At 41.3% G+C, this 21,899-nt stretch overlaps 1 protein-coding gene across 2 annotated transcripts in view; it reads left to right on the top strand.

Moving 5' to 3' along the window:
• KDR (kinase insert domain receptor) overlaps nucleotides 1–21,255 on the top strand; it is a 43,683-nt gene extending 22,428 nt beyond the window's left edge. The window contains exons 16-30 of one of the 2 annotated variants that reach the window (XM_075930409.2): nucleotides 2,013–2,119; nucleotides 2,531–2,666; nucleotides 2,942–3,046; nucleotides 4,340–4,453; nucleotides 5,962–6,050; nucleotides 8,022–8,178; nucleotides 12,150–12,247; nucleotides 14,314–14,436; nucleotides 14,568–14,679; nucleotides 14,926–15,025; nucleotides 15,130–15,235; nucleotides 16,520–16,671; nucleotides 18,853–18,949; nucleotides 19,056–19,144; nucleotides 19,814–21,255. In XM_075930409.2, coding sequence (XP_075786524.2) covers nucleotides 2,013–2,119; nucleotides 2,531–2,666; nucleotides 2,942–3,046; nucleotides 4,340–4,453; nucleotides 5,962–6,050; nucleotides 8,022–8,178; nucleotides 12,150–12,247; nucleotides 14,314–14,436; nucleotides 14,568–14,679; nucleotides 14,926–15,025; nucleotides 15,130–15,235; nucleotides 16,520–16,671; nucleotides 18,853–18,949; nucleotides 19,056–19,144; nucleotides 19,814–20,033 — 1,805 coding nt within the window. In that variant the 3' untranslated portion in view covers nucleotides 20,034–21,255. Of the gene's footprint in view, nucleotides 1–2,012; nucleotides 2,120–2,530; nucleotides 2,667–2,941; nucleotides 3,047–4,339; nucleotides 4,454–5,961; nucleotides 6,051–8,021; nucleotides 8,179–12,146; nucleotides 12,248–14,313; nucleotides 14,437–14,567; nucleotides 14,680–14,925; nucleotides 15,026–15,129; nucleotides 15,236–16,519; nucleotides 16,672–18,852; nucleotides 18,950–19,055; nucleotides 19,145–19,813 lie in introns of both variants that reach the window. The other variant, XM_075930408.2, reaches the window with a different exon arrangement.
• The last annotated feature ends 644 nt before the right edge of the window (nucleotides 21,256–21,899 follow it).

The raw sequence follows: 21,899 nt of genomic DNA, 5'->3' as shown, positions 1-21,899 counted from the left end.
TGCATGAATAGATGGCACTTGCTAATATCATCCTATTTCCCCTCCCCTTACCTGTTCCATGGAAATAAATAGAAAAAAAGAGAAAAGCCTTGAGGGCCTCTAAGCCCCACCAATGGGGTTTCAGTGTACAGAGTTCAGGAGGCATCAAAGTTTCACATCCATCCAGCATTCACTACCCTGCTGGTGGGTATGTGGCCAAGCAGCTTCCTCCCTGTCTCTAATGGCTGCTGCTCCTCCCTCTAACAGAAATTGTCTGCAGATTCATTGCCATGCTCACATTGGCATCATGTTTTCAAACACATTTATGCAACCATTAGGGCTAAAAACACCTACGAGTTAAGTTGTGGTGGGAGAGGACCCCTGTTTCTCTTCCCACTCTGAAACCTTGTTCATAATCTTTTGACTTAGTAAAACCCATGAGCAGGCACTTACTTTAGGCATTTTCTTAAGGCAGTGAAGTCAATGGGACCTAGCCATGTGCTTGAAGTTATGTGCATGTTTACATGCTTTGACAAATAGGTATGGACTTAAACACGTTTAAAAAATAAGCACACGAGAGTTCATTGCTGAACCAGGGACACACTGGTGGTTTTAGTGCCTGGAATGAAGCTACACCCTGGCAGTTAGTGTTTGTTCCAATATCATCATGCCACATCTGACTACCTGGTGTGAAAATAAAACCCTAAGAAGTGGCCAAAATATTTTGTGACAAAACAAAACTGCTTTTCACTTTCCATCAACAATAGGACCTGCCAATTAAAAGCATTGATCAGAATCTCCTTGCCTTTGGTATTAGTATGTTACCTACATATATATGTATTTCAAAATAGTCACTAAATACTTCTGAAATCTCTGTTTCATAAATCAGGGTGATTAGCCCATCTGTTACATTGAGCTATTGAAAGCTATGGCCAGTTATTCTTGAGTTCTCATTAAGTTATAGGCAATGTATTTTTGTTGGCTGAAAATTGTCTGTAAATAAGCATAATGTAAATACCTGCTTTCAGCTGATCTAATGACTGTGTTTGTTCAGGTTATGATCAAGCAGGTCTGTGTAAACTGGAAACACATTTGAGACATTGTTTCATATTAAGGAAGTCATGATGCAGCTCATCGTGGGCCATATAATGGAGAAAAACAGTGGGCCATTGTGTGGGAGAACCTCTGTGATGCAAGGGCAGATATGTACAGGAACAGACTTTGAGAAATGGGGTTGGGGCAGAAAGAAATTCCATTGATGCTTATTATCAAATAGTCACCTGGCACCTTGCTTACAGCTTAAATCTGGAATAAGGATTCCATTACATAAATATATTGTCTCAGGACCGCAAGAACATCAAACAATCCATATGTTCATCTCAGTTAAATAAGTTAAAAAATTATTGAGCTGTTATTTCATAATACAGGGGATCATTCTTGCAACATTTTGTTTCCTATATAGTGTAATCACATTTCTCTTTGCACAAGAAAGAGTTATTCATTTTTGGGCGATCAACATTCATCTAGTTTTTGTGTGTTCAAAAACAGCAGTTTTCTTTAAATTATAGGATTTTGCCTCTTATTTTGTAATTGGTTAGGGCCAATTCTTTCTCTCCATTATGCACATTCAGCCACACAGAAAGAAAGTTGTCTTCAACATTGCATGGGTGTAATTAAGGGCAAAATTTGGCCACAAGAGTCTTACTAATCCTTGCTGCCATTTCATTGTGCACTAATTTGTAGGAATCAGAAAGCTTATGAGAAAACAATGGATCAAATCCTGTGCTGACCTATCTGATGCAAAATTCCATTCCTCATTGTTTTGAGTGAGGTTGCATGGTGTGTGTAATTCAGCATGGAACTTGAGTTTATAGTCCAACCTATAAGAAATGCCTGTTGTCTTAGCTGTCTTGCTACATGTGGCACTTTTAAAATGAACCTTTGGAACAAGGACCTCTATGAAGTACTTAAACTGATGACCTGAATCAATAAGCATTCAACTATCAATTAAATATTCATTTGTTTCTCCCCAGGCGCTGAAGAGAAAATGAACTTGGAGCTCATTATCCTGGTTGGGACTGCAGTGATTGCCATGTTCTTCTGGTTGCTTCTTGTAATCATTCTCCGGACCGTTAAACGGGTAATGAAATCCATTCTTTTACTGTCCCATTGACATTGGTCTTGCATGACAAATGAAAACTGACGACGGCTCTTTTGTGTTGTTTCTTTCCATTGTTCTTAAACCAACAGGCACATTTTTCTCTCAATACCATAACATTCTTGCCTGGAGTTGAGGGTGCAGAAATTTGGTTTAATTGACCAGGCATTTGGAGGAAAAAATGCTTCAATTATCTGTGGTTATGAAAAGTGCAAGTAGTTAATGATGCTCCATGTTCACATTCATAATGATGTACTTGGAGGAAACTATAGACTTGCATTTTTGTGAAATGTTAGAACACAAAAGGAGGAGAAAGAGAAGTTTGTACATGTGACTATCTCATTCCAGCCAACACGTACCGTGTATGTGACTAGAACTGATATTGTTTTTCAGGCCAGTGAAGGGGAACTAAAGACAGGTTACTTGTCAATTATCATGGATCCTGATGAAGTCCCTATGGATGAGCAGTGTGAACGTCTTCCCTATGATGCCAGCAAGTGGGAGTTTCCCAGAGACAGGCTAAAGCTAGGTGTGCTTTCACTATTTTATATGGGGGCTGAGGAAGGGATACTGTGCAGGTGGAGCCTTGCCAGCACACACAGAATTGCCCCTGGAACTATATTGCACTGTGATAGGAGGTAGTGGGTGCTCCCTCTGTGTTGGCTCAGTCCTTTGGGCCAATGCAGGAGATGGCGAGCCAAACTATTGTTCTTAACATTGGGGGTTGATTTAGTTAATACTTGGCATAGGTTTTTGTCCACTGCTATGACAATAAGTCTAAAGCTGTTCATCTTCCCATACCAGGTAAACCCCTTGGGCGTGGAGCATTTGGCCAAGTCATAGAAGCAGATGCATTTGGAATTGACAAAACTGCTACCTGCAAAACTGTCGCGGTAAAAATGCTTAAAGGTAAAAATGAAGACTAAGATCCTCTTGAAAAAAACATGTGATTTGTATTGCTAGGCTTGTAGCCAGAATCCAACAAAGCATGTCGAGCTATCACAATTTCTGTACCAATGTCCTAGAAGGGTTTAGTTAATAACTCCTGTTTGAATAATGTAACATACATCTAATGGTAAGAAGAGGTTGCTTATTAGAGCTTCTTTATCACACTTTATAGCTGTACCTAGATGTAGATGTTAAATTTGCTTGTACAAGTAATCCTACGCAAGTGTTACTTTCTGCAGTATTTACCCACATACGCTACCTGCAGTGTGAGCTTCCTGTTAAACCCTAAATGATGACTTAGACATTATCGGGGATGGAGGTGGAGAAACAAGCTTATTCCTTTGCAGATTTTAAACTGCTCTTCCGTATTATTGTCAGTGATGTGGCTGTCTTGCCATTAAATACAAAGCTGAGACCCCAGAATCATTCCTCCTGCTCAGGACTCTGGAACAACGGAACAAACTTCTCTGTGACCAAAGAATCCATTCCCGGTTTCATATTGTGACTAGTGAATAATGGAAAAGAGTTTTGTCAGTACTTCATGAATAGTCACATAATAAAGGCCCTTCCAATGAAGCTCAATGCTTATGTGCTGTGCTGTCAAGGAGAAGGGACGTAACACCTATGAGAGCGGTCCCCAAGCAAAATAAAGAGGAAAAACCCAACTGCCTACATAAGTTCATGACAATCACCAAATCTGCCAAATGCAGCCTTCGTTCCCTTCCTCTCATATATTTGCTGCTGACCCCTTCTCTGCCTGTGCAGAGAGCTGGCAAACGATGCAGTGACTGTTCCCATTGATTGGGCAGGAGGCCGTGCTGCCCTGCCCCACCTCCTCCCTTTCACAGGCCAATCTGGTGCCACAGGACAAGTTGTAACCCCATGCACTTAGACATCACTTGGGGTAATTGTTGTACCTCTGAAAACTCAGACTCTATTTAAAATGTTGCACAGCACAAAGGAGGTTCAGTGCAGTAATACTCTGATTGTCTCACCAGTTTGACATTTTACCTTTTCGGTAGTATTCAGGATTTGTTTTAAAATAAAGCAAAACCAACTCTAACTCTACAGCTGTACAGTACTGGAGCGTAGATAGGAAGAAAGTATGTCTTGAATGTCACATGGGAACCCTGGCCAAGGGTAACCTACAAGAGCACTTACTTAATGTGCCAAAACACTAACTAATGTGGCTACCAGAGGGAAACACCTTTCTTTCTGCTTTGGTGATCAGCTATATAATTTTTTTCTTTACAGAGGGTGCTACACACAGTGAGCACCGGGCACTTATGTCAGAGCTCAAGATCCTCATTCATATTGGTCACCATCTAAATGTTGTCAATTTACTTGGTGCCTGCACAAAACCAGGAGGTAAGTGATTCTTGTTTCTCTAGGGGTATAGAATATCTTTTCAATGGTTGGAAGCAGTACCAAAAATTGAGTAAGACCATTTCTGATTAGTGGAGAATTGAAGTGCATCATGAACAAGACTTTGATTTTTCCATTATCGTTATTCTAAGGCTGTTCATTATAAGAGTCAGCATGATCCACCAGTTAGATTAGGGGATGGGAAGGTTAGACTTGGATCTGTCAGCTCTGTCACTGATGTGCTGTGTTACCTTGGGGAAATCACTTTACCTTTTGTATCTCAGTTCAGCTCCCCCATCTGTAAAATGGGGTAATAATACTTGCACACCGTTGTTAACAAGCTCTTTTGATCCTTGGATAAAACACACTTTAAGCTCATTTACAATATTAATTTTCTTTCTTGTGTGGACTGTTCTTATTCCTCACATGAAAAACACAAACACGATATAGTTGTCAAAAGGCAGGAAGTAAATATAGTTTATAATTAGAAATAGATCCCAAATAGATTTCTGAAAGTACACAAAATTGTGGGGTTTTGGAATCAGAATCTAGGACCAAATGCCAGAGGTAGCCCCTATCTTTAATGAGCTAAAACAAAACCACAAATTTGTAACAGCCTCTGGAACTCTGGGACAGAGAGTGATTATGAATCTGAATCCAAATTTGGACAATTTACTCTATTTTACTTATAATTGTAACAGATGTTAATCTGACAAATGCAGCATTGTACACTAGTTTTGGAAGACATTTAGAGTAAGTAACTTTGTAATAACTTGCCAAAGATGCTGATTCAGTTGTGAGTTTAATATTAATGCAGTTAGCTGAGAATTTCCTTCATGTAGTTCCATAGCTATTGTACATTTCTGGGAAGAAGAAGAAGTCCATACATCTTTCTAAAGGTAGATATTTCTAAAGGACCAGTTATTAATTGTGGGTGCCATAATAAGAAACCCACATTCGACATTTGGATTTTAGATTTCCAAACTTCATATGGCAGAGTAACCCAATTTGAGCATTGGGATACAACATTTAAAAGCTGCTCATTAAAGCACCTCTGTTTGAAAATTAGGTTTTAAGGATCAAATATTTTAAAACACAGAGACTCAGCTCCCTGCACAAAAATGCACAAACAGTTAAATGTACATGAATGTAGTTTACTGAAATTTGTTGGTTGATTGCATAACTGCATGCAACTATCAGTGTAGATGGATATTTGAATTCACAGTGAGCTAATCTGCATGTGTTCTTAGTCACTTGCACTTGTAATATAAGCACACAATTTTATACACATTTTTGCATGCAAGTGAGGCCTGTGCTTTTTGAAAATTTTGGCCCAAAATGTTCCCCTATCCAATACATTACTCAGAAAAAGAGTCTGAATAGATTTTTACTGTCTAAATTTTGGATATTATCTTTAAAACTGTTTTGAAAGATGGTGGAATGGTTTTTAAAATAATACATATTTTTTAACTGGGCAGACCTAGGAAATAATTGGTTCTTGTTTTATACAGGCCCGCTTATGGTGATTGTGGAATACTGCAAATTTGGAAACTTATCAGCATACTTAAGGAGCAAGAGAAGTGATTTTGTTCCGTACAAGGTACACAGTATGCTGTCAGCATTAAAATTAAACATTTTAAAAACACTTTTAAAAAATATTTTGCATGGAAAGCTCAAGAGTTATTGGGAATGTACCTTTGTATTAATACTGATTATGATAATGTTTAGCACTTACAATATAAATTCTATATAGAAAGGAATTATAGGTTGTCCACTCTAGCCCCAATGCCCATACAATATAGTTAGTTTATTTCAAGCTTTAAATGTGCAAGGAGGAGATGTCTACAGTCTCTTATAGCAGGCTATTCTACAGTTTACTGTATCTTTCCTAATAATCAGCCCATTTTTCCCCCTTAATTTCAGATTGTTACTCTTAGTCAAACCATCTTAGTCAAACCATCTTATACTACCTTAAATCACCCTACTTGTTTATACCTTTCTGCAGACTGCTATCATGGCCCCCTTGTTCATTGTTTAGCCAGGCTATACATATATAGTGCTTTTTAATCTTTCCTCATAAATCATTTTCTCTAGCCAACCTATGTCATGCTTTTCATCTTCAAAGCTTTCTCCAAAGATTTAACTAGTCCTCACCGCCCTCTTGTGAGATCCCTGTTTTAAGGGTGGAGAAATGGAGCCAGAGAAGTGAAGGCCAGTGTTAAAATCTGGGCACCTGTGTCAGTGATCTGATTTTCAGAAGGGTCCCTTCTGAAAATCAGCCCACTTCTGGGGGCATCAATATATATATGTCTTTAGGTTCAACACTGAACATTTTAGCCTAAGAGACTTATCCAGAGCTCCAGAGAGAGCCAGTGTAAAGGGGATTAGAAACTCTGGAGAGGTTGGTCTACAGTTTACTGGTCATTTGTGTCTCTTCCTACATCAGAGCCCCCTTTTACTATATGGCTGTGTCTAGACTGGCCAGTTTTTCCGGAAAATCAGCTGCTTTTCCGGAGAAACTTGCCAGCTGTCTACGCTGGCCGCTTGAATTTCCGCAAAAGCACTGACTTCCTACTGTAAGAAATCAGTGCTTCTTGCGAAAATACTGTGTTACTCCCGTTTTGGGCAAAAGTCCTTTTGCGCAAAGCTTTTGTGCAAAAGGGCCAGTGTAGACTGCTTAGATTTGTTTTCCGCAAAAAAGCCCCGATCGCGAAAATGGCGATCGGGGCTTTTTTGTGCAAAAGCGTGTCTAGATTGGCACAGACGCTTTTCCACAAAAAGTGTCTGTGCCAATCTAGACGCTCTTTTCCACAAATGATTTTAAAGGAAAATTTTTCCGTTAAAAGCATTTGTGGAAAATCATGCCAGTCTAGATGTAGCCTGACACTTTCCTGAGGGTTGTTCCTTGTGTCCTTGGAGGCAGGGAAGGGACAGTTTTACTATGGTGAGTGCAGTCTGCTGCTGCATCTGTTGGGAGTTAGGGGATCAATGGGAATCTGTTGTGTCTACTTATGGTTCAGGGAGAGAGGCCGATGAAAACAGGGGATGGGATTTAGGAGGGCTTTGACTTTGGTAGATAAGCTATTGGGGTGGAAATCTGTTAGGGTGGAAAGGCAGCATTGTTTGGCAAGAATATAGCAAAAGTGAAGGAAGAGAGCGTGGCTTTGGCGCAGAGGGAATCTGCCTGGGCTTAGGACAATCTCCAGAGGCATGTGGCAGAAGTAGTAAATCAGATGTGAATGGTTTTGTGGGGTGGGAAGGACTTTGCAGCGGGAGAAGAAGCTAAAGAATGAACAGTGACGTGAGCAGTAGAATGGAGGGATCCAGTAACAGAGTGAAGGAGAAGTCACATAACATGCAAGTTTAGCAAACTACAGAATGTTGTGAAACCTGCTTATAAGTGCTGCTGATTGACATATGAAATTGTGATGGGGGGGCTGCTGCGCCCTTGTGGAGGAGAGCAGGCTAAATGCCTTCTCTCCCCCTCTGGTGCTCAATGACATCCCTGATTTATGTACTGTGAAATATCACTTCTGCCTCTGAACATCTCTGTTTATTTTTTTCTTTCCAGACTAAAAATGCCAGATTTAGGCAGGGAAAAGAAAACTATGTGGGTGACATCTCAGCGGACTTGAAGCAACGTTTAGACAGCATCACAAGCAGCCAGAGTTCGACGAGCTCAGGCTTTGTGGAGGAGCGATCACTCAGTGACGTAGAGGAAGAAGAAGGTAGGATTTATGCTCACTTTGGCTGCGTCTAGACTGGCATGATTTTGCGCAAATACTTTTAACGGAAAAGTTTTTCCGTTAAAAGTATTTGTGCAAGAGAGTATCTATACTGGCACGTGCCTTTGCGCAAAAGATTTGCTTTTGCGCAAAAGCATCCAAGCCAGTGTAGACGCTCTCTTGTGCAAGAAAGCTCCAATGGCCATTTTAGCCATAAAAAGGGCTCTAGAGGCGATCCTGGCAATTACAGACCGGTAAGTCTAACTTCAGTACCGGGCAAATTAGTCGAAACAATAGTAAAGAATAAAATTGTGAAGCATGTAGAAGAACATAATTTGTTGGACAAAAGTCAACATGGTTTCTGTAAAGGGAAATCCTGTCTTACTAATCTATTAGGGTATGTCTACACTACCCCGCTAGTTCGAACTAGCGGGGTAATGTAGGCATACCGCACTTGCAAATGAAGCCCGGGATTTGAATTTCCTGGGCTTCATTTGCATAAGCGGGGAGCTGCCATTTTTAAAACCCTGCTGGTTCGAACCCCGTGTAGCGCGGCTACACGGGGCTCGAACTAGGTAGTTCGGACTAGGATTCCTATTCCGAACTACCGGTACACCTTGTGGTGTAGCTGCGCTACACGGGGGTCGAACCAGCGGGGTTTTAAAAATGGCGGCTCCCCGCTTATGCAAATGAAGCCCGGGAAATTCAAATCCCGGGCTTCATTTGCAAGTGCGGTATGCCTACATTACCCTCCTAGTTCGAACTAGGAGGATAGTGTAGACATACCCTTAGAGTTCTTTGAAGGGGTTAACAAACATGCGGACAAGGGGGATCCAGTAGATATAGTATACTTAGATTTTCAGAAAGCCTTTGACAAGGTACCTCACCAAAGGCTCTTGTGTAAATTACATGGCCATGGGATAAGAGGGAAGGTCCTTTCTTGGATTGAGAACTGGTTAAAAGACAGGAAACAAAGGGTAGGAATAAATGGTAAATTTTCAGAATGGAGAGGGGTAACTAGTGGTGTCCCCCAAGGGTCAGTCCTGGGACCAATCCTTTTCAACTTATTCATAAATGATCTGGAGAAAGGGGTAAGAAGTGAGGTGGTAAAGTTTGCAGATGATACCAAACTGTTTAGGATAGTCAAGAGAGAAGCAGACGGTGAGGGACTCCAAGAAGATCTCACAAAACTGAGAGTATGTCTACATTACCTCGCTAGTTGGAACTAGCGGGGGTAATGTAGTCATCCGCAATTGCAAATGAAGCCCGGGATTTGAATTTCCCGGGCTTCATTTGCATGAAGCCGGCCGGCGCCATTTTTAAATGCCGGCTAGTTCGAACCCCGTGCCGCGCGGCTACACGCGGCACGGAGTAGCCAGTTCGGATTAGGCTTCCTAATCCGAACTAGCTGTACGCCTCGCCTCATTCCATGAGGAGTACAGCTAGTTCGGATTAGAAGCCTAATCCGAACTGGCTACTCCGTGCCGCGTGTAGCCGCGCGGCACGGGGTTCGAACTAGCCGGCATTTAAAAATGGCGCCGGCCGGCTTCATGCAAATGAAGCCCGGGAAATTCAAATCCCGGGCTTCATTTGCAATTGCGGATGACTACATTGCCCCCGCTAGTTCGAACTAGCGGGGTAGTGTAGACATACCCTGAGGGATTGGGCAACAAAATGGCAAATGAAATGTAATGTGGATAAGTGTAAAGTAATGCACATCGGGGAAAAATAACCCCAACTATACGTACAGTATGATGGGGGCTAATTGGCTACGACAAATCAGGAAAGAGATCTTGGTATTATCGTGGACAGTTCTCTGAAAACTTCCACACAGTGTGCAGCGGTGGCCAAAAAAGCAAATAGGATGCTAGGAATTATTAAGAAACGGATAGAAAATAAGACCCAGAATATCTTACTGCCCCTGTATAAAACTATGGTATGCCCTCATCTCGAATACTGCATACAGATGTGGTCTCCTCACCTCAAAAAAGATATTTTGACCTTGGAAAGGGTTCAGAAAAGAGCAACTAAAATGATTAGGGGTTTGGAACGGGTCCCATATGAGAAGAGGTTAAAGACACTGGGACTTTTCAGTTTAGAAAAGAGGAGACTGAGGGGGGGGGGATATGATAGAGGTCTATAAAATCATGAGTGGTGTGGAGAGGGCCGATAAAGAAAAGTTATTTGTTAGTTCCCTAAATAGAAGAACTAGAGGACACCAAATTAAATTAATGGGGAGCGGGTTTAAAACTAATAAAAGAAAGTTCTTCTTCACACAGCGTGTAGTCAACCTGTGAAACTCCTTGCCAGAGGAGGCTGTGAAGGCTAGGACTATTATAGAGTTTAAAGAGAAGCTAGATAATTTCATGGAGGCTAGGTCCATAAAAGGCTATTAGCCAGGGGATAAAATGGTGTCCTTGGCCTCTGTTTGTCAGAGGCTGGAGAGGGATGGCAGGAGACAAATCGCTTGATCATTGTCTTTGGTCCACCCTCTCTGGGGCACCTGGTGCTGGCCACTGTTGGCAGACAGGCTACTGGGCTAGATGGACCTTTGGTCTGACCCAGTACGGCCGTTCTTATGTAGCCATCAGGCTTTCTTGCAAAAGAAATTAACTTGGCTGTCTACACTGGCCCTCTTGTGCAAGAATACTTGCTCAAGGGGGCTTATCTCTGAGCGGGAGCGTCGGAGTATTTGTGCAAGAACCACTGATTTTGTACAGTACAAAGTCAGTGTTCTTGCGCAAATACTTGCGGCCAGTGTAGGCAGGCGGCAAGATTTTGCACAAGATTTTTGCACAAACAAAGATTTTTGCGGTGGCTTTTGCGCAAAATCTTGCCAGTCTAGACGCACCCTTTGTGTTGGGCCATTTGTCATTGGTAGGGGCTGCTGCAGGGCTAAGTCTCATCTGGAGCGATGCCACTGTTCAGCTATAGGAAGGCTTGGCAGAATTTAACTTTATTTGATGCATAATTTCAAGGCAATCCATGTTTCTTTTGAAACTTTTTTTCTTAAAACTTTAGTTGTTGAAACACACGAAGTAAATGTCCTTGAATCATGTCCTTGAATCAAACCCTAAAAAGCTGTCAGGCAGCATTTTCTTACATTGCCTACTTGTACATGTCAATTAGTATTGACGGAAATATGGTTTTGTTGGGTTTTGCAGTGGAGCCAGCAGCCACCACAGGCCCCAAGGCAGGGTGTGTGTGTGAGGGGGAAGGCTCCATGCTCCAGAGGGTGCAGGGCCTAGGATGGAAGTGATGGAGCTGAGGGCAAGTCAGCCCTCCGTGCTGCCCAGAGCATGGCACCCCTCTCTCCCCCAGCCTTCAGAGTCATGCGGAGCGGCGCTCCAGCAGCAGTGGCAGCCAGGAGCCCTTGGCAAAGCAGTAGTGGCAGCCAGGAGCCCCTTTACATTGCCAGGCCCTGGGGTAATTGTCCCCTTTGTTCTGCCCCCTCCTGTCGGCAGGCCTGGGGTTTTGTGTGCATGGTGAAATTTCTGGAAGATCATTCTACCCAGCACAGCAGTTCTTACTCAGCAGATACCCTAATGATGTCTGGACTGAGCAAGGAGTGGGCTGTTAATATTTGTGGTTATGGACCTTACACTTCCAATTTACTAGAGAGCAAGATTAAATGTGTCTCTCCTTCAAGTACCGATTTTTCTGTGATTCACAAGTATTTTTACCTTGGTGCTTTCTTCCCTAATGGGGCAGGGTGAGGGCTTCCTTCAGTTCCACTCCTAGTTCATCCACTGGGATTGCTGTGCAAGGCTTTCCTTTCACTAGGAACTACATGAACTGTGCTTGCAGCTCTCCCATCTCTTATAAATGCTGGAAAAAATCAAGCCTGAGATTTAAACATGGGTCTCTCTTACAGTAATGTAAAGTGCTTACTACTGATCACGGGTTTGACAGTATAGTTTAAATTATGTCTGTCGGTGAAATGAATGTGTTTGACTGTTGGCATCTTTCAGCAGCTTCTGAAGACCTTTGCAAGAACCCTCTGAGCATGGAGGACCTCATCTGTTATAGCTTCCAGGTGGCCAGAGGGATGGAGTTCTTGGCTTCACGCAAAGTAAGCCTCTGTTCAGAAAAATGCCATCTTTCTTACCGTTAACCATCATAGAAAAGAATCTTACCAATTTATAGAAGGAAGTAATATTTTGCCATTGGACTGGCAACCATCCACAACATTTTCTGATTGCTCCAAAAATATCAGAGCCATTAATACGACAAAGTGAAACAGTCTATGTGTGGTGCTTTGAGTGACATGAATGTTAGCAATTTGTATAAGATTCATTGTTCATTATTCATAGTAGAATGATTAATGACTGAAGGGAATGAACTTTGCGAAAAGATTAAAGGAACTAGGGACCAATTCCTGATAAATGGAGTCAAGATAGAATAAAAGGGCTTTGCTCTGAAGAATTGCACCTCATTCCACGGGGAGTAACGGTAGTTCGAATTAGCCTAATTCAAACTACCTACTCTGTGCCGCGTGTAGCTGCGGGTACGGAGTCTGCACTAAGGGGGATTTAAAAATGGCGGCGCCCGGCAAGATGCAAATGAAGCCCGGGATATTTAAATCCCGGGCTTCATTTGCAACTTCGAATGCCTACATTAGCCACCCTAGTTCGAACTAGGGTGGCAGTGTAGACATACCCTCAGAGACATTGGAGTCTAAGAGATGCATATGTATGGGTATTGTCAGTTTCCCCTTAGTGGATCTCTGCCTGGCCTTCTGACACAAAGAAAACACAATATTTCAGCCCTGTACAGATGCCCCATCAAGATTTGATCCTAACTAGTTATAATGGGATGAAACAATAGCTAATCATTTGCAAATATTCTGAAGGTTGTAAGCACCAAGAAGAAAGAGTAATTGTTTAAGGTGATACCAGGCATAAAAAAAAGAGTACTGGGTAATATGCAAAGGAAAAATTTAAGCTGGATCACTGGACACATAAGATGATGGTGGTGTGTATTAGAATGTGAGATAGTCTCCCAAGAAATATTGGAGAGTCCCTTTTTGTTTTAGTCATTTAAAAGTGTTTTTGTCAAGGCCTGAAAAATATACAGGTTGCACCTCCCTCATCTGGCACCCCCAGTCCCTGACTGGTCCCAGATGAGGGATTTTGACGGACCAGGAGAGGACATTTTTGGACCCTTGCCACTGGCCTCCCGACTTAGCTGCTGACCTCTCGGCTCAGCTGCTGGCCTCTCGGCTCAGCTGCTGGCCTCCCAGCCAGCTCCCCAACTCCTGCAGGCCCCACTATCACACATTGGGCAGCCCCCCCCCATCAGCTCCCTACAGGCAGCCCACTGCCCTGCCAGCCCTGCAGGGATCCTTACTTTTTGCCTTCCACTGGGACTCTGTTTCCTGCAGCATCCATGCCGGACCATGGATGTTGCTGGACCAAAGGATCCCAGTTATGAGAGTTTCAACCTGTTTTTCGAAGAACAATCCTGCATGTGTAACCTACTGGTCATGTAGGGTGTGTGTTGTGTCCCCTTCTGTGCCTGATTTATAGAGCATGAACACTGGTTACACCTCCCAGCTACAGAGCCTGCTTCTGTAGGTCAAGCTGTAGAGAGGCTTGTGATTTACTTCTGGATGTCCCTGGTGCATTGTCCAAGATGGTGGCTGTCACACAGGCAGAGGTAGAGATGTGCTTTTCCAACTTTGTTCCCAACAGAGAATAATCTCAACATTGGTCCTGTTGTATGACATTTTTCACCAAAATATATTAAAAAGGGTGAAGTGTCATAGATGCGATGGGGAATGTGGTTTGAATAGAGGCAAAGTAAAACTGTGGTAATGAGATCCTGACCTGTTTTGTATCAACTTCCTGGGATAATTAATTGGCTAACCTCAAAGGCCATGGCTGCTTATTGGCTAAACAGATGTGTGTTTGGACTTGGCCCAGAAAGACTTTTGTTTTCAGGTCAATTATAATCATCAAAAAGCCACTTTAAAAACCAGTAACTCTGTTGACATTGGGGGTTATTTTACTTATTAGGATTTAAGAAATATCTGGCCTCTGAGGGAGAGGTCAGCACAGATGTGAAATAGATTAACTCTCTGAGTAGAGCTGCAACAACAGCAAACTTATAAACTTGTTTTCTTCTTCTTTTTTGCAGTGCATCCATAGGGACCTAGCTGCCCGTAATATCCTCTTATCCCAGAATAATGTGGTTAAAATCTGTGATTTTGGCTTGGCAAGAGACATCTACAAAGACCCAGATTATGTCAGAAAAGGAGATGTAAGTTTTGGAAAATAAATCTTTAATTTAAATGATGCTAACTATTCTATTTTACTATGCAGTTTTGGGAAATAAAGTTCTCTTCTTCCTGTCTCTTACTAAAGCTTAATTATTTTTTAAAATGCTTTAAGGCCAGATTACCGCTAAAATGGATGGCACCAGAAACAATTTTTGATAGAGTATATACTATTCAGAGTGACGTATGGTCCTTTGGCATTCTGCTGTGGGAGATATTTTCATTAGGTAAGTCACTTCTATTTTCCACTGAACCTCTTTTTAATTTTAACAGTAGAGCTGGTTAATAAAATAGTGAAATATTCTGGGAGAATTTTCTGAAAGTTTTGACTTTCCACATGTAAAATTCTCTAATTGCCTGGCTTGTTCACATAGCAGTAATTTCATGTACAAATCATTTGGTTGAAAATCAGCACCAGAATTTTAAATGTTTTCTTTAACAAAAAAAAAAAAGTGCATCCATTATCATTTCAGGAGCTTCGCCATATCCTGGTGTAAAAATTGATGAGGAGTTTTGTAGACGACTGAAAGAAGGAACAAGGATGAGAGCACCGGACTATACAACACCAGAAATGTAAGAACTTACAAATATGCTTTATAGTAATAGCAATAATCTGAATAGGTCAATATGCCCTCCTCATTGCCCTGACGTTGTCATGATTTTATCTATCCCACTAGATATCAGACAATGCTGGACTGCTGGCATGGAGAACCTAAGCAAAGACCTACTTTTTCTGAATTAGTGGAGCACCTGGGAAATTTACTGCAAGCCAATGTTCGTCAGGTACGTGGAATATAGATACCATGCCCATATCACAATTTTCTGTAAATGAAGCAGTGGTGCCTTTGTTGCGCCATCGTTACACCACATCAGCGGGGGAGCTGAGGCTGATGGGATGGGCCAGGTTCACAGAGATCTGTGATAGTAACACAACTTGTTCCATGTGTACTTCTCCCTCCCAGCCAGGCTTCCCACTGTCCCCTCAGATTGTCCAGCTGTATCCTATACCCCACTTCATTTGCTTAGGTCCCACTTCCCACTGACTACTTGGTGCTTGTTAACTACACACATGCCAGTGGTAAGAACATCAGTGTAGAATTCAGGGGACTTCCTGTGGGACCCCTGACAAGTTAGTTAGTTTCTCTGACTCAGTTGTCCATTTGTAAAGTGGAAGTGATAGCACTTCCCTGTCTCTCTGAGGTGCCAGGAGGAAAAAGACGTTAAAGACTGATAGGTGTTCAGTTACTGTGCTGGTGGGACCATATAAATAACTAAATAAACACTCATTTCTGTGGATTTCCTACCACTTGACGTGTGTGTGTGTGTGTGTGTGTGTGTGTGTGTGTGTGTGTGTGTGTGTGTGTATACATAATTTATATAAATTCAACTGAGAAATGAATCTTGAAAAAAGATCATAATAATCCTCTAGGCCAATTTACTTACAAGAATATGATCATTTTAACATACTGCTTTATCTTTGGTACTTTAATGAATTAGACATTCCTTGTAAAAATAATTTGTCTCTGTACATCAGTGAGGAGACTTCAGCAACTAGAAATTAGACAATACCATTATCCTATAGGTACACTGTCTGTATACAATTAATTTTTAAAAATCCTTATTGTTACATCATTTTAGACTATTTGCCATTGAAATATTTTAATCTTTTTGTTATCTTCACTTATTGCTCATTTTTTTTGCCTTTTATTTCACTCAGGTCAGTTTCATTTTCAGTTTATGGTTGATTTCCCTTTCCCGTTCTCCTGGCCTAAAATGACATTGTGTCATTTGGGTTTCAAACATGACAGGAAGCTTACATTTGTAACTGAAATAAAACATTAAAAAGTAAACATTTCATTTCCTGTCTAGATCTGTAAAACCATTAGAAAGTCTGTCTTTATAATCTAAGCCTCTTTGACAGTGTCCCTTCAAGTTCAAGTCTTTTGATTTGTGTCAGCAAATATAACATAATGAACAGTCCAATAAAGCAGCCCCCATAGCTTCAATATTATTGTAAGAATTCTTATTTACAGTTTTCCTCTGACTTTTTTTCACTGTCTCCTACAGGATGGTAAAGATTACATTGTCCTTCCTCTAACGGTATCACTGAACATGGATGAGGATTCTGGACTCTCTTTGCCAACCTCACCTGTTTCCTGTATGGCGGAAGAGGAAGTCTGCGATCCTAAATTCCATTATGACTACACAGCAGGAATTAGGTATTTTATACGATGAACATCCCATTGTGGTCTCTAGGCACTTGTGTTCAGGTTGAGGGAGGAAAAATGAAAGGAAGAGGTTTCAGCAGCTGAAGTCCATATTTAACTTTGTCCATAGGGATAAAAATAAATCCATAAGGTCTCCATAGGATGATCTGCAAAACTCTAGTTTCTCATCTTCTGAAACACCTGTGATAACCTACATTTTTCCCACAACACATTCAAGAACTCAGTCTCTTGCCCAGAATGCTGGGGCAGTATTTGTTAGCTAGTCCTTAGAAAATGTCTAGTCATTCTTTGCTGTTCTGTTCAGGTTCTCGTACCACCCCCTGGTATAGTAAGAGTGACAGACCTAGCAATTGGATTAATTAACAAAAGCCTATCTTTACACAAGCCTCCTGATATTTCTACCCAGAAAACGAGCACATTGTTAGGTGGGCCATGAACTGATAGCAAATGGAAGTCAGTTATTGATCATTACAATTGTTATATGTTTCTTGTTTCCTGGTAGCAACAAGTCACAGATAAGGGCTCTGCTGGGGTAGGCACAGTATAAATGTACCATAGATGATTCCTGTTGCTTAGAGCTTACAGTCTGATCCAACACGGTGCAGTGTCACTTAAGGCCAGTTCCAGAACCTGCACCTAGCTTGTGCATATGGGCTGAGAAAAGGGCTTCTCCATGTAGAATGCGAGGAAGGGAGGAAGGAATGTTCTCACATAGGCCTCTCCGTGGTTTCTGCTGCAGCCTCTGGGATGCTGGATGCCCGGGATGGGTACCAGTGTACTTCTACTGCCTCTGAAGAGGCTCAGAGGGGTTTGGTACAAGAGACAGGAGCAGACATAGAATCCACTGATGGATTTCCTATAAGAATCAGAAAGCCCCTTCAGACTACTCTTCCCCAGTTTAACCATTTTAACGGTAACTATGTGCATCCCCCAAAGTCAATGACAAAGTTCGCATTGACTTTGCTGGTGCAAGATCAAGCCCTATACTGCTTTTGTATAGGATCATGGAGAATAATAGCTACAAGGACTTCAGTTGAAATCAAGGTACTATAACTACACACCTAAATGCCATGTTTTAACATTGTGGTGGTCAATAATATTTATATTTAAAAGATGAAAACATTTGATATCATTGAAAGTACTGCTCTCATTTTCCATTTGCAGCACTTCCTACATGGCTTTCCCAACCCACTCTTCCTGTTATTCTGTAATGACTAATGGGAAAAAAACCAACATTGGTAGCACATATTTCAAAGGGGGCTTCAGCATTTTTTTATTTTGTTAAGAAACTGCAATGGGAGTGCTGCTGTAAGAGGTGCAGAGCAGGGAATATGAAACTCGACTTTGGGTTAATTTATTTTTCTGTTCCTGAAGCTGGAAGCATTTTGCAGACAACAGAGCAGATTAGGATCTCACTGCAGCATACCGAGCTGCCTTTTGTCCCATTGACTCCTCCTCTTCCAGAAACCATGTTGGTGCCTCTTTTCCCGGTTAGTTAAGTGTGATCCCTTTTTAGGTCTCTGCCGGTATTGCTGCAGCTTTCATTTCAGTTTTAAGTAGGCTAGCTTGGGAACAAGGTACATTTCATTACCCTTATGTAAAGAGAGGGGACTCTGAGGTTAAGCTGATTTGGACATCTGTTTCCCCCATGGTAGGCCACTGCTGTTTTCTTTGTCGCTGGGTTACTGAATTCCTCCCGCTTGAAGGGCTTATTCTGGAGAAGAGCTTTTAAGAAAGGGGATATGTGGAACATGTAATCTCAACTCCCTCATTTTAACAGGAGACAGATTGCTTTATCTGCTGTTGTTGACTCAGGTCCAGCTAAGAGTCTCAAAAGTACAATCCAAAGAAAGATGGTTGTGATCCAGGTTTCTCTGTTTGTTAGACTTTTATGTGGAGTTTCCAGGAAATGAAAACTTACAGCTTCACTCAGAAAAGGAGGTGGTTGTTTTAAAAAAGATGTTTCTTAGGATTTGCTTGGGGGTCAAGGTTTCAACACCCACAGATCAGAAACTTGCCAGTTTCTAGTCAGTTTCCCTGTTTCAGTTGAGGTTTCCATGGTATGTTTGGACAATTTACTTTACTGTTGAAAGATAGAAGATTCTGATACCATCTGTGTCATTTTCACCTAAACAACTGCTCTTAAAAGCAAACCCATTCTTTTCTTTACAGTCCCTACCGACAGGGTAGTAAAAGAAAAAGCCGACCTGTGAGTGTGAAAACATTTGAAGATGTGCCCTTAGTACCTGCAGTAAAAATTGTTCAAGATGTAAGTCTCTCATTTGTTCTGTCCCTTCATATTCCTTGTGCTACTTTTCCTTTTTTTGAGTGTATTTCCATCTGATACATTTTTGGCATCTCTGTGGCTCTTTAAGGACAATCAGACAGACAGTGGGATGGTTCTTGCATCTGAGGAGCTGAAGACATTGGGGGACAGAACTCAGCAAGTGACAGTTCCCTTCAGGTAAGGGTTAGTCAGCAAATATGTTGGAATAAGATGATCTGTTTCCAGAAATTTTAGAAGAGGCTTAGGCTATGATTTGTCTCAAAACAGAGACTCTTCTCTGAATGGCCTTAGTGTACTATGTAAAGTGTAGAAAATAACCCACTTCATGCCTCACTTTGTGTCTTGTAACAAGTCAGTGGGCTCCTAGGACTCTGTAGTGCTCACTGTGCTGTATGCCATGGTTATTTAGAACTTCAGGCAGTAGCACACAGGAAACTTGTGCTGATTGGCTCCACGTGTGCCCTGCTAACCTGAGGAGAATTCTGGGCCCAGGGCACACATTTGAAATTACAAATGCAACCTCACATTGCAATGTACTGACACATTTTCAAGCTTTCATTCCACTTCCCTCTCAGGGGCCGCAGTTTAAATCCCACAGTCAGCCTACACTGCCATGAGAATGTCCCCAGGATGTTGCATGTCACAAGAGAGTTAAGGGGGAAATTATTGCTCCTATAATCAAGTGTGTGTTTAAAAGTGTTTTTATGTAGACATACCAGCCACCCTTGCTAACTACAGCACTATGCCAAGTTCATGTTGGTATTGGAGAAGAGCCATTTGTACAAGTTGATGTGCCTCATGATGGCCTTCAAAGGAAACTCAACACTGTTTGTATTTCTCTTGCAGTGGGTTGGTACCCAGTAAAAGTAACGAATCCATGATGTCCGAAGCCTCAAACCAGACAAGTGGTTACCAGTCAGGATATCATTCTGATGACACGGACACCCCAGTTTATTCCATTGAAGAGACAGAACTATTGAGCACCAGAGAGGACATACCTCAAACATGCTGCACACAGACACTTACCTACAACGCAGGTGTTCCACTCAGCTCACCACCTGTTTAGAACAGAACAAACAGGAAATCACACGGAACATTCCTATTTTTCTTAGACTGGTTGTATTCAGGGTTTATGCGCAGGACGTCTACATTCTCAAAATAAAGAAAATACACATTAATGTGACATGGCTTTCACAAGGCGGAGACGAGTTTCATGTAGCAAATTGCACAGCGATGAGTCACAAGATGCTTGGTCAAGAGACATCAGTAGCTCATGCTGAGTTGCAACACACTGTACAGATGATGTATTTTGTTTCTCTGATTACAAAGTTGGGTTGTGGGCTCTTCAAGACCCAATTGAAATGCATGTTGACACTAAGACTACAGGCAATGGTATAACATTCAGCAAAGCACTTTGTGCGTCCAATTGTACGAAATAAAGCTCCAGCCATGCCTTTTGTTTCTCCTTTCGGCTGGGCTCCAGGAAGGAAATATCGCTGTTCTGGTTTCTTGTTTGAGAATTATTTTTTTACTCACACCTACCAAAAAAAAAGAAACTTCCGATTTAAGCTCTGTGTCTGTCTAAAGGTTTCTGACTAAATATAGATGGGATTAAACAAAGACAAGTTTGACAGTTGCTCTCTTTGACAGAGAACACATTTGCTGTGGTAAGACCTGATGAGCTGTATTTCTTTCCCAGTGAAGTCAGTGAATTTGGGCCTCATTCAATACCAGCGAAAGTACATGCCAATAATTCACATGGACTTTAATAGGCAATAGATCAGGCCCTATATCAGCCAGATATGAAAGGAGAAGTAACCTAAGGCTCAGAGGCAACTTGTTTTTAAACTCTTATTTAAATTAACTCATAACTTATTTTTAAACTCTTGTTCTTCCCAAACATAGAAGGCCAAATTCTGTGCAGGTATAAACTGACACAGCTCCAATTTACAGCAGTGGAGAACTTGACCCATAAACTTTTGAGTAACAATAACTTGTTACATGGCAGCTCAAATTCCTATGAGTGGTGATTTTTTCAACTTAATTATTTGCTGAACAGGCTTTCAACTGTTCTTTGTAGCCCAGAGCTGTAATAACACTGTATATAGGCAAGATTTTTAAAATGTACAGCTATTTCTACTGTGTTTCTTTATGTATTTTGTGGTTTTGTACTATAATGTCATGCTGGGGGATTCACAAATAGAAAGCAAATATGGCACACAATATTTATAGCCTGTTAATGTAGAAATAAATATAATATATTAAAATATAAATATATATTATATATATACCGAACATTGCACTATTTACATTTTGTATCATTGTTTTGTAGCATTACAGAGGTCACAACTTTTTTATGGCTGAATTATCTCACTTTATTAAAAGGGATTGGAAAATATAAATGACAAGGGAACATTGAGTAGATCTCTTTTCTCCTCTTCATGTTCTTATATGCTGTTCGTCACTATACTCACTGAATGCTGCTAGTTAGTTTGACTGCTGAAGAGCAAAGCATGAGGAAACAAAAATAGTAAGCTTACAAGTACTTTACTACAGGTAAACATCCCTTTGTGTCTAGTCATTTATACTATGCACCACTATTGTGTAAAAAATGTCCAAGGGCATATTAGTAAAACATTGGTTCTGCTAATCGCTGGCAAAACAACAGTGTTCAATGGATTTGCCAGGAGAACAGAATATTAGCACTTAGAGTCATCAGGGAAAGTGTTCTCTTGCAATTGAGAGGGGAAATAGAAGTATAAGCAGACAAATTAATGACCCATAGAAATCCTGCTTGTTATAAACTGCATTTTCATGCAAGGTATTTTGCAGCTTGTCATACAATTCTCCTGAAAATGGAGTACAGTCGTGTTCTCATATTTTCTTGCACGTGTGCGCCCACAGATCAGAAGAATCGGACATAGAGGAAGGA

This window comes from Pelodiscus sinensis, chromosome 4 (genome assembly GCF_052426305.1).
Source record: "Pelodiscus sinensis isolate ZL-2025 chromosome 4, ASM5242630v1, whole genome shotgun sequence".
In the NCBI taxonomy this organism is placed as follows: domain Eukaryota; kingdom Metazoa; phylum Chordata; order Testudines; family Trionychidae; genus Pelodiscus; species Pelodiscus sinensis.
This window is presented reverse-complemented; position numbering and strand designations above follow the sequence as displayed.